Here is a 12,989-nt window from a genome sequence, read left to right as displayed (position 1 = left end):
GATACCACTGATCATACCATTCTTTTCAACAGATAACAGAACTGGGTTGGTATCAGTTCAATTCAGTTTTATTTATATAGCGCCAAATCCCAACAACAGTCACCTAAACTCATCTTCATCAATGCCTTGCTCTCAAATGGTTTTCATCATACTTATCTGACACATATGTTAGAATTCATATATATGCACCTATGGAGAGAAATGCGCCTCAAAAGTGTTGCAAATGTGTAGGACATGATTTACAAATGTGTACAATGAATTTGTGTGCAACTTTTAAGGACTCGGGAGCGCATGCTTCGATCCGCACGCATAGGAAGCAATCTGACCACACGTAAAACTACTTTACAAATGCGTACATCCAAACCTGAATAAATACGAATCATTTACGCACAACCTATTAAGTTCATCTTCCGATAATTTTAGGTTTCAAAAACCTTTCTGTGCTTATACTGAAACTACACGTAACATTTCACAGAGATACTCACAAATCAAGTCGCATTCCACATGGGGCTTTGAGACAAATTTCAGCTGTAAGATGCATTCATGTCCCAGTGTAAAACTGGGACATCTGTGTTTCCACTGCATACGTGGCGTTCTCTTTTTTTCCAAATAAATTGGATGTTTCTTTTTCTAAATAAACAAAAGAGCTCGTAACCTGTTTATTAGAAAACATAGTTACAGTTACAGACTGTACTCTGCCACATGCTGAAATACCGGTATTCAGGATTATTCATTATGCTAACATTAATGTTAGCCTGCTTTCATTAAAGAATGGTAAGTTTATCATCAGTGTTATTCCACCTGGATAATATCTATATTCAAACTATACAGAGATTAGTTCGCATATACTCACTGCAGAGGATGATACACAGTGATGTACAATCATGGTGTCCCCCCATCTGCAGCTGAGCATGAGTGACTTTTCCCACTTTTTCCAGGAGATTATTTTAACCATATATAAACCTTTATTCAGACTGTGAAGTAATTTGTAACTGTGTGTTTTTCGAAAGTGTTAATAGTGTTATTATTATAATTATAACCCTTACTGTAGAGACTGGAGCTTGCATCTAGTTCACTGTCTGTAATTTGTTGCAGGGAGTCAAAGCACAAAACATTGCTCTTTTTGAGGATGGTGTTCATTTCCAGGAAGTTTTAGCAATTTGTGAGAATGAAATGAGACAGTTTTGATATGAGAAGTAATTTTGTAAGTGTGGACACTTTCAGACATTGCATCATGCTGCAGCATGAAGAGGCTGCTGATGTACTGCTGACCTGAGAGATTGGGTGGTTGACATAAATCCACCCAGTGCTGGGGTTGATGTGCAGGTAAGCCGGCTTCTGTCTGGACAGTGAATAGGTGATTGCTGCGTTGCTCCCCTGGTCATCGTCATGAGCTGCTGCTCGCAGGAAACTAGTTCCAACTGGAGTGTCTTCTCTCAGAAAGTCTGACAGGGAAAACATCAGCTGTCATATGGGGAGCGAAGTTCTACTAGCACCAGTTTGAGTTACTGCAACTGCTACTACTATTACACGAACCGCTATGGTGAAACACTGTGTATGTCTAAAGCACGAATACCCAAATCATTAAAGTTGACTGAAAGCAGTGTAACATTATGTTCTGTGATGGTAAGCAGATATTATAATAATGGAAACACAACATTGTGCCGCATCAGCAGTCTGTCACCTCATTTTGTCATTTCTGGGTCTCACTCTGCAAAGTCAACAGATGCATTTTTAAATTTATGAATATAACCTCCAATCCTGCTGACTGTGATGTGTGTCAGCGCTGATCAGACAACAAAAACAACGAGCAGCGACGAGGTGCATTTCCCTCTGTAATACTGCATTTCAAGCATTATGTCAATAATAATGTCCTTTTCACAGTCGCGGGTCTCACTGGATACATTTCAACTGAATAATCACGTCAGATCCTGCTGAGTCTAATGTGTGTTACAGAAAAACAACCAAAACCAGCAGGAGGAGCAAACACAGGATTTTCCTTTCAGGGTTAACTTTGACAAACAAAGAATCTTACATCACCATGGTGAATTTCTTTTGTTTATGTTATGCCAATTAACATTAATAGTAAGATAATTTTGCTGTTAGCATCACTAAATGTGCAGGATTCTCGATACACAAAATTATTTCATTTTCTTTTTAGATTTTTTTTCTCTTTATTGTACTTTACATCGATTTATGTGATTAATAGTCGTGGAATTGCTTTTTTCTTTATTAAATGTAAATCTATGTCATATTCATATGGTTCTTGTTGCTACTCCTATCTTGCTTGATTACACTTAAAACAGCCTAGAGTTATAACAGGTACCAGGGAACCCCAACCCTGTTTAGTTCTAGAACCAGAATTTACAAGCAGAATTGATGTTTTACATTCATTTATTGAAGTTTCAGTTTGTGCTTCTTTTTATAAAGTTGTTTATATCAACCGTACATATGACAACACTTAACATAAACATGGTGTGGGTTTGCATTACCAACCCACAACAATTCCTTTTTCTTTTGTTTTTGCATATTTCAACTTAAAAACACAACTCAAAGATAGGAAAGTTCAGAATATGTTACAACCTAAGGAAAAGTGACCCCCCCCCCCCCCCCCCCCCCAAAAAAAAAGAAAAAAAGATAGCTGGTGATTGTGTTGTCACTTAAGCAGAAAATCTTTGCACTGAAATACATGTTGATAATGATGTATGGATAACTAAGAAGCAGTCTAAACAAGCTCAAGATTTCCAGCTCATTTCCATAATTTGTAAAGGAACCCCCCCATAACACATACACACTCACAACTGCTAAATAAATGCATGTCCCAGAAACATTTCAATCTGCCTCTTAAATAGTTAATGAGACACTCTGTGCGTTTCTCTAATCGGACGAGAAGAACTTCTGACACTATGCTTATCAAAACACATATTTGCACAGATAGTAAACAAACAGAGAGCTCTGGGACCTGCCAGCGAACATTTCATCAGTCCTAAGGGGTTTCCAGGATTACAAGGATGCAGATTGATGCGTGATGGTACACGGTTTCTACACTTCCTCTGCTCCCTCAAAACACACAGCTACAGGATGTTTTTGTGTTGAACAAGAAGCGGACGGACTAAGTCACTGGGAGGAGTCGTGGTGGTACTCACACTGGTAGCGGCTGTTTTCAAACTTGGGGTCGTTGTCATTCTGATCTGAGATCTGCACTGTGATCTGACAGATTCCAATGAGCGGCTCTTCTGCCTGATCGGTGGCCGTCACAGACAAAGTATACTCCCTCTGACGCTCCCGGTCAAAACTAACCGTTGTGGTTATCACACCTGACACACAGTGAGGACATTAGCACACTTAGAATTTCAGTTTGTCATTATTTGGACTGAATTGTAAAGCTTTTCTGATATCCAACAGGTACTGTGTGTGTAGGAACTTTTGAAACACACATATTTGATAAGACAGTAAAACCTTAATCACTTAAGAAACTAACTCAAAGAGGGGTTTGTGAATTAAGATTCCAAGATTTTTGTTGGATATGACCAGAAAGGACAGCTTTACAAATGAGCATATCAGAGGAAAAGCTGTGGTTGAGCATTTTGGAAAAAAAGGAAGAAAAAGAGGAGGCTGAGATTTTGATAATATACAGAAAGGAGGGATAGTGACACAAGAATGTTAAACAGCTGCCAAGCAGGAAGAAAAGAGGAAGACCATTGTGAAGGTTCATGGACGTAGGGAAGGAGAAAATGCAGATGGTTGGAGTGACAGAAGAAGGTGTGAGGAATATGGTGAGGCAGATGATCCACTGTGGAAATACCTAAAAGGAGTAGCTGAATAAAGAAGCTGTGGAAGAACTGTTTATAAAAATTATAATGAGTGTTTCTGTAGAGCTTACCAGTATCAGGATCAATATCAAAACCAGATGCCACTCCATCTCTGTTCATTATGCCATATTTGACCTCTCCATTGACACCCATGTCAGCGTCATGAGCCTGGACGCGCAGGACGAACGTCCCTGGAGGCTGATTCTCCAGGACTGCTGCGTTCAGGCTATAGTTCGGACACTGACAACCAAACAGCAAAGTCAGTGGTCAGAATTTGTCATTTAATTTGCAATAACGTAAAAATAAATAATAACTCGACTCACCTCCTTGAACAGTGGTTTGTTGTTGTTGATGTCATTTATTCCTACAATGACCTGCGCTGAGCTGCTAAGTGGGTATGGCCCACCAGATGCGTTGTCATCTGTGGCAGTGATGTTGAGGACGTACTGTGGCCCCCTCAGGCGTGGAGGAGGACTCCGCCGCAGCTTAATAATACCTAAACACACAAACACAGGTGGGGCAAATCAACTAGGGTAGAAAATGTTTTTTAGTCAGATTCGAATTGAACATGTGCAGGTGGACTTTCTGACATTTCTAAGAGTTGTAATATAATTCACAAAAAGACTCAGATCAATTTGCTTGGGGCAAAATTTGTACCTTCAGAAAAAAAAACGGGATATAATTAAAGTTTAAGTTTTATTTTGTAAGCTTTTCAAGGGGGTCAAGCCTTTGGATTGGGCCATACTAAACTCTATATAAAATAGCTTTATCCTTTAGCAGCTACAACACTTAATGGTCAGTAGCCTTTTTGTTATTTTGTCGCCTTTGCTTTTGTTTCTTTTACTTCGAAACCACCTATCACCATTTTTGTCTTCAGATAACTTCCAAAAGTAATCAACACATCTTTAAATATGACAGAGGGCTGGTGTTGCTTGGCAGGGCTCATGGTTTCCTTTTATTTTGCAGATTTTCAAAAAAATAAAAATCAACATTTTCTACAGGGAGAAATAAAAGTTTCAGCTTCTTTCATGTTTCATCCAAAAGTGGTTTCTAATGCCAGGGGACACTGTTCACTTTACACGTTCCTCTGGAGGAGAACACAGAGTGTAAGTGCTGCTGTTCATGCTTTCCCTCAAAGACATCATAAAAGTGAAACTGCAGGATGTTTGTGTGTCTAAAAAGGGCCTCAATTTCACCTCAACTATTTGACATTTTTAAGTCACCTTAACAAGACATGTGATTGCAAATTATAAACGCTCACTGACTTTGCAATAAATACACTGAATTCTGTATGGAAGTGTTTTCAGTTGGGTGTTCAGCTTCTTTTTTCGATGCCATTTACACTTTACCATGCTATTAACATCTCTCATTATGAGATGGCAAATGCCTCTGATACAAAGGCTGGTGCACGCCAAGTGTTAGATGAAGCATTATTAATAAAATTGAGTGGCTCAGTTACAATACCAATTTCAAAAAAATGGGATGCTGTGTAAAATGTAAATAAAAACAAAATGATGTGCAAATCTTACTAAACCATATTTCACTCAGAGTAGAACATATCAGTTATTTGAACTGGAGGAACATTTTGGAACTAAGTAGAATAAGTGGCATCAGGTCAGGAATATGATTGGGTACAAAAAAAGAGTATCTTAGCAAAGTTCCTTGATGTAAAATTGTGAAGACTTTAAATATCTCATCAACTACATGAGAAATCTCTGTGGGGACAAAGATGAAAATCAATATTTCGGTCTTTGGGACCTCAGGCAGAGCTCCATTAAAAACACGAATGATTCTGTCCTGAAAATCATTACACAGACTCAGGAAATGTCTAGATATCATTGCCTATGAACATAGTTTGTCGTGCCATCCACAAATGTAGATCAAAGCTCTATGATGCAACGAAGAAGCTATAAGTGAACATGATCCAGAAATGCAGCCTTCTTGTCTGGTCCAAAGCTCGTTTTAAATGGACTGAGACAAACTGTCCTGTGGTCAAACAAATCAGAATTTAAAATTCTTCTTGAAAAACATAGATGTCAAATCTTCTAGACTAAAGAGAAGAGGGACCATCTGGGTTGTTATCAAAACCCTGTTGAAAAGCCTGCATCTCTGATGGTGTTGGTATAGGGCAGGGGTCCCCAATCCCAGTCCACGAGGGCCGGTGTCCCTGCACGTTTTAGATCTCACCCTGGGTCAACACACCTGAATCACATGATTAGTTCATTACCAGGCCTCTGGAGAACTTAAAGACGGTTATTTATCCATTTAAATCAGCTGTGATGGATCAAGGGCACATCTAAAACCTGCAGGGACACCGGCCCTCGTGGACTGGGATTGGGGAACCCTGGTATAGGGAGTCCATCAGTGCCTATGGAAATGGCAGCTTGTACATCTGGAAAGGCCCCATCAATGATTAAAGGTATACACAGGTTTTAGAGCAACACATACATCCAGACAAAACCTTTTCCAGGGAAGACCCTGCATATGCTTAACAATAACAACTCTAAACCATTTACTGCATATATTTCAGCAGAAGTAGTAGAAGAGTCTGGATACCGAACTAGCTGGTCTGCAGTCCAGACCTTTGACCAATTGAAAACACAGCAAAAAAGTCAAAGGACAAAGATGACTCAGGACTGTTGAACAGCAGACAGGAATGGACCAACATTCCTCTCACAAAGGTCCATCAACTGGTTTATTTAGTTCCCAGATGTTTATGGGATGGCCCTGTCTCAAATTTTGTGAGACATGTTGCTGTGTGGTTTACACATTCACCAGGAGAAAGATAAATACCTTAGGGGTTGCCCTAGAAATTGTACATTTTCTCATTTTAAAAATTTACTATGTTTTCTATGTTCTACTGTCTATAAAATATAGGTTTATATTTGCATATCAATGCAAAGATATCATGTTTTTATTTACCTTTTATACAGTGTCACAACTTTTTGGTATTTGGAGTTTTATTTAATGATGTTATGTTCTTTTAAAATTTGTTACAGGCTATTTTCCTGGTTATTTTCCCGTTGTTTGAGTTATACACATACAAATGCCGACTGTCTGTTGATGGAGGCTCCCAGCCTCTGTGTCCACAATGGTAAAAGCTTAAGTTGGTGTAAAGGACAACTGACACGTTGAGCTTAAAAACAACATAGATGAAACGCTTTGCTGTGATGTTTTCTGCTCTGTGGGTCACCAACAGCACAGATTGTTGGCACAAACTGCAGCCAATAAAAAACCTCGCATTAGTTTAACTCGGGCCTAAAACAAATGTCATATTTTTCTGCGCTAACAATCACTTGCACATTAACATAACAGAGCAGCAGAGCAAACAAACAAACAAATAAGCTGCTTTGGTAGAAACATGAATAGAGACACAGAGGCTGGGAAAGAGAGAGAGCGAACACATCTACATGAAAATACTTCAGAACTCTTTGAAGTGACAAAGCAGAACAGCCAAGCAAGCCAAAGGCCATCTGCTGCTGAAGTGTGTGTGTGTGCGTGTGTGTGTGTGTGGTGTGTGTAAGAGAGAGAGACAGTCTTAAAATATCATTTATGTGCAAATGTTCATGTTTATATCTCTTTGTGCATGGACGCATATGTGTGTGGGGGCACAGAGCAGTGCAGCAGTGCATGCTGGGTGATAAGGTGGCACAGCGGCTTAGAGAGAAAAAGACACATACACATGAACACACACACACAGATAAACATGCAAAAATATGACTGAACATCTCACTGCTGCATATGAACTTTATCTTTAAAGTGTCTTTCTCTGACATACACATTTGTACTTGTACTTTTGTGAGAAAACTCATGGACATGATGCAACCCCTGGCGCCTCACCCTCAGTGAATACAGTTTTTTTTTTATTTGCACACACATACAACACAGTAACATCCTTTAAATATGAATGAATCAGATAAGGTAGGAGAGGTCAGCCATTATCTACACTCAATTTAAAGCATAAGGAAAATAAACAGCGCAAGGAAAAAGGAAACATTCAGAAATGCAATGTGATTTTAAAAAAATCACAAAAGAAAAAAAGGATTTGAAATGGTAATAAAATGCCTACAAGCTTATCTTCTTGTTGTCAAGTGGTCCCAATCAGTAAGTGTGTGTAAAAGGTGTTCACCTTTACCTAAGTGCAGTATGAAACAGTGAATTTCCCTTTAATCCTCACATCATTCTGCCCCAAACTGAGAACCAATAAAAAAAATATTCTTAGCTCAAACTGACCCTCACAAAGATACAGAGACAAATATGTAAATGAGTCAATTATGTCAAATAGTTTATATTCTAATAGTTTATATATTCCTGCACCGATTCTACATTTGTGTGTTCATGTTCTTTCTATTTATGCGTGCTTGTGTGTGCGTGTTTTCTAGTGGGGGGAGGGGGGGGGGGTGTTCACTGGCCTTGTTAATGCTACCAAGCTTTATCCCAAATACTCATCACCATGGCAACAATCACTTTATTCTGTGAGTGTATATGTGTGTGCAGCTTGGTAGAGTGATCTGAATGCTGCTGCTGTGTGTATGTGTATAAAAGTTATTGTGTTGTTTGTGTCTGTTAAAGCTACTTTGCTGGCAAACAAATAAAATGCTCATAATCAGTTAATGAGTTTTTGTGCTATTCAAAGCAGACATCGCTGCTGTCGGTCCATGGGAATATATCACAACAAGTACTGGTCAAAGGAAGAGAATATTTACTCATTCTAATAATGATTGCATTTTTTACTGTCTTACTATAATAATCATAGCAAATGCATGTAGGTCTGTTCCTTTTAGATGTATTAATTCATCTGGATGAACCTTACTACATAAATTGCCCTTTCCCTTGATGTTCACACCGTGTAACAGTGGAACAGAAACTGTCAATCAAAAGGCTGTGTGTCTGTGTGCAGCTGTGATGCACTGAAAGTGACCAATTGTAAGATGACCAGAACATCCCTTGGTTTCTGCTTGAAAACTCTTAAAAGCCAGATCAGTTGGATTTCTTAGGATATTTAGGGGTTTTCTACCTTTATAACCACCTTCATGAAAAACTATTAGTGTTTCTACCTTCCATGTCTCATCTATTTGGTCGCATGAAGATGACTTATAGTTTTTTGCTTTGTGCTCTGAGAGATGCTCTAGTTGTAAAACATTAGTGCATGCATATACATTACGTAAAATCTACATAATTGTTCATGAGTCATTTAATAAATCCGAGCTGCAGCTCAACATTCATCAGCGTAATTAGCTGCTCTTTTCCTGCCCCCTCAAGAAAAGTTGAGACTGGGTAAACTGCAAGCATGTCACTACTAGTTGAGTTTGGTCAGAACCACTCTAATTAAAAGCAGATTATTATTTATGTCTGCAGTAATTTTAACTTGGTGGTATTGCTCTGCAATGGCAGTGGACATGACACCGATTAGTTAAACCCAGGATAGAAGCGCGTGAAGTGGCTTGCAGCAACTGTGGGGAGGGGTAAAACCTTATCAATAGTGTGCCCTATATGAGATATGCCAGTTGGATGTGTAGAAGGATATGAGATGAATCATCAGCCAATGAGGGTTGGCGTTGAGATCAACCGTTATCAGATGTACTTGGACTGCCAATTAAATTTGGCTTCGTGGTTTGCCTGAAAACCTGTTGTGCTCATTTCCTAATAAGCAAAATGCTAGAGCGTACATCTATTTTCATGTTATTTAAAGCACTTGCAAGTACATTTTGTGAAGTGCTATATCACCACCAAACTGGGCCACCTTCAAACCCCCCTGCCACCTGCTTCTGGATCAAAGACTCCTTAACCAAGCGGCCTCAATCAGTCCCACTCAGCCCCCACCTCTCAACCCTACTGTCACTCAGCACCAGATCCCCACAGGGCTGGATCTCAGTCCCCTACTGTATCCCCTGGACACCTATGACTGTTCACCAAACCACCGAATCAACATCATAGTCAAGTATGCTGATGACACCAACGTGGTTGGGCTCCTCTCTGATGAAGATGAGACAGTGTTCAGGGCAGAGGTAGAGAACGTGTCCTGTTGGTGCTCAAAAAATAACCTGAACCTGAGCTCATAATGGACTTCAGGAGGCTCAGACAGGTCCACTCATTATAAATGGAAAACAGGTGGAATCTGTCTCCATCTTTAGGTTTCTTGGCACCCACATCTCAGCCAATCTCACCTGAACCCACTTCCTCTGTGTCCTGAGGAAAAATAACCTGGACTAGAAGCTGCTGCTGGCCTTCAGCTTCAGCTGCTTGCTGTCTTATTTGTGTTTACATAAAAGAAGAAACACATTTTATGTACACCAGCTGCCTCTCCCTTACCCTTCTGGTTGTCAAGCAGGAAATTGCTATCCTCATTGCCTCCAGTGATGGCGTAGGAGACGCCATCTCCGTCCGGATCGTTGGCATGAACGATGGCAACCAGAGTGTCAGGACCGGCATCCTCACTTAGGAAGGTCTTATAACTGACAGAGAAGAAGAGAGAAAGATGTGTTATTTCTTTACTGCATACAAGCACTTTGCAGACGTAAAGAGATGAAGGATGTCATGAAAGGGTATTAATGTATGAAAAGAAAAATAGGCTGATGCCAGAATGAGGAAAAAGTTCAATAAAAAAGTAGAAGAAATAAAAGTGTGAAAGAGACAGTGGAGCGAGAGGAGAGGTGAAGATGAAGTGAAAACAGATGGAAGAGAACAGTGGGATTAAAAATAGATTCTGAGTTAAAAACAAACTTAATTAACAGATTGACTCTGTGGGCGAGAGACCCAGACAGCGACAGGGGTGAGGCAGAAAAAAAAGAGAGAGAGAAAGCTCACAGCTGATGTTCATTATTAAACAAAGTTGTATTAACAATTCAAAAGGTGACAAAAAATGAAAACTGCTGCAAAGAGTAGAAGAATGACGAGAATTCTTACACGCTCTGTGAAAAGATGGGTGCCTCGTCATTGGTGTTGGCGACTCGGATGCGGATTGAGGCTGTCCCGGTGCGAGGGGGTGTTCCTGCATCCACTGCAACCACCAAAAACTCGTAGATGTGATTAGGGCGCTCATAGTCCAAGCGATGGGCGGGGCTGACCACACCTCCAGATGTGATGCTGAAGTCACTGCTGGGAACGAAGTATGAGATCTCCGAGTTTATCCCGGAGTCACAGTCCCGGGCAAGTACTGGATGGGAGGTGGGTAGGGTGAGGAAAAAGGTGAAAGAAGAAAGAAAATTAGTTGTAAAGTGCAGAAGATATCGCGGGGTAAATAAGGAACAGAAAGAAGAGCTCAGAGAAGATGGTTGTAAAGATAGAGGTGAGAGGAGTAGGAGACAGAGATGAAGAGATTTGATAAGGTGGAAAAAGAAGAAGAAGGGAGACATTTTTATTAATAACTTAGTTTGTACACTGTTGTAATGTATGTATGATTATGTGTACTTGTCTGTCTCTGTGAGGACCAATCTGAGTTTGCAGCCTTGAGATTGATGTAGTTAGTCTTCACTGTAGGATAAAATCTTCAAAAGCATGCTTGGAGGTTCAGACATAGTTTTAAGGTTCAGGTTCGGTTAAGGAGCTCAGTAATGTAGTATGTCAACAAGAGTCCTCGCAAAGATAGAGGGAAAAATAAGCATGTGTGTGAGGATGTGATGCTGGCTGTCCGCCTAATAAGAGCAAAGCCTCGCTGAAGTTGGAGTGTTTGATCTCAACCAGTCACCAGCAGCTATGACAGATGGCTCTGACTCACACACATTCACACACACACACGCACGCAGACACACACACACAGATGAGCTGTACAGTCTAACCACAGGTGTAATGTGTTGGTTTTGTGTTCACACAGACCCTACTTCACAGATCAGTGTGTGTGTTACCTTGCAGCAGTGAGGTTCCAGGTGCGATGCTCTCAGGTATGTTGTCTCTGGTGTAGATAGAATGGAGGAACTCTGGTGTGCAGTCATTCTCATCCGTTATGTGTACAACCACCTGCAGGGAGCATCCCACTGTTATTATCTGGTATCAGATTATACTTTGTGCCGCTTTCATATTCATTTCAGCGTGAGCCAGCGGGAGTGAACAGGTGAGTTATTTCATCACAGTAAGTAAAGCTTTGGAAAGTATGACACACAAAAAAAGAACTGGGTCACACATAATCACTGATTCAACCACATTTTAATGACTGCTACAGCAGATAAAGATGGAGCTTTATCTGATGATTTATCTGCTTTATCTACACTCTATGTATAGTCGCAACTCAAGCTGTGACTATACATAGAGTGCTTTGGAAGTTTTTAATCACTTTCAATAATATTTAAGAAAAAACAAAAGCAGTTTCAATAGATAGAAATTATTTTATGGCACTGTTAAAGGCCCAACAACAGCACATCAGTAGGATTCAGGTCTGGACTTTGACCAGGACACTGCAAAACTATGAATGAATTCCTTCTGAGCTATACAAACATGGACTTGGTCTCCTGCTTTGGATCATTGTGCTGCAAAACCCAGCTGTGCTTGAGCTTGAACTGCCATAGGTATTAAAGTTACTGCACTGCATATCTATCTATTACACTCCAGTTTTATAAAATTCATAATCAGGAGTCTTCATAAAACAAAGTTAACTTAGAGTTCTTAACTTATTTGTCCATAAAACATTGTCCTGTGGTTTGTATGTGCCACAATTTAATGGTTAAGCAATGATTTGACAGATCACAGCTGGTAGGGATGTAATCAGTTTTTTCAATTTGATTACAAGAGTAGTATTTTGTGATTCATCAGGGTGGCTTTATTTTATGTCAGAGCTTTTTTGATTGTATAATGCAGTTTATTATGGGATACACACACAAAAGAAGAAATCAGGCAGACAAATTCTTTGTTTCAGGTTTATATTAAACTAATCAAAATCAAAAGACCCAATCAAACCGGTGCCTATGACAGAATGAAGAGAAAAACCATGAAGATGTAAATTTAAAGTCATTTTTGTTTTGTTTTCAGACATTTTCTATTTCTTATCACAAGAAACTAGAAGGTCTTAGTGTAAAATTCACAGCAGACACTTTGACTTTATTAAACTTATATACTTTTCAAGATAATTGAAGCAAACGTTGTGAAGACACATGTCCTCTGGTCGAGGATGAAAAATATTTTCTCGTTCTCCCCACTTCTCCTTCAAACGTCCTAAACCTTGAGCCTCTGCATCATCACCTCTCT

General features: G+C 39.7%; 1 protein-coding gene across 1 annotated transcript in view; it reads right to left on the bottom strand.

Annotated features, from left to right (window-relative positions):
• The window catches only part of si:dkey-22o22.2 (neural-cadherin), a 147,031-nt gene that overhangs the window by 59,562 nt on the left and 74,480 nt on the right, over nt 1–12,989 (bottom strand). The window contains exons 5-11 of the mRNA XM_063485101.1: nt 11,657–11,768; nt 10,719–10,968; nt 10,125–10,267; nt 4,136–4,308; nt 3,884–4,052; nt 3,147–3,317; nt 1,273–1,445 (exon numbers count right to left, since the gene is read on the bottom strand). Of these exons, the coding sequence (XP_063341171.1) occupies nt 1,273–1,445; nt 3,147–3,317; nt 3,884–4,052; nt 4,136–4,308; nt 10,125–10,267; nt 10,719–10,968; nt 11,657–11,768 (1,191 nt within the window). The remainder of the gene's footprint in view (nt 1–1,272; nt 1,446–3,146; nt 3,318–3,883; nt 4,053–4,135; nt 4,309–10,124; nt 10,268–10,718; nt 10,969–11,656; nt 11,769–12,989) is intronic.

Source organism: Pelmatolapia mariae, linkage group LG10_11 (genome assembly GCF_036321145.2).
Source record: "Pelmatolapia mariae isolate MD_Pm_ZW linkage group LG10_11, Pm_UMD_F_2, whole genome shotgun sequence".
Taxonomy (NCBI): Eukaryota; Metazoa; Chordata; class Actinopteri; order Cichliformes; family Cichlidae; genus Pelmatolapia; species Pelmatolapia mariae.
Note: the sequence above shows the minus strand (reverse complement) of the source record. Positions and strands in the feature narration are given on the sequence as shown.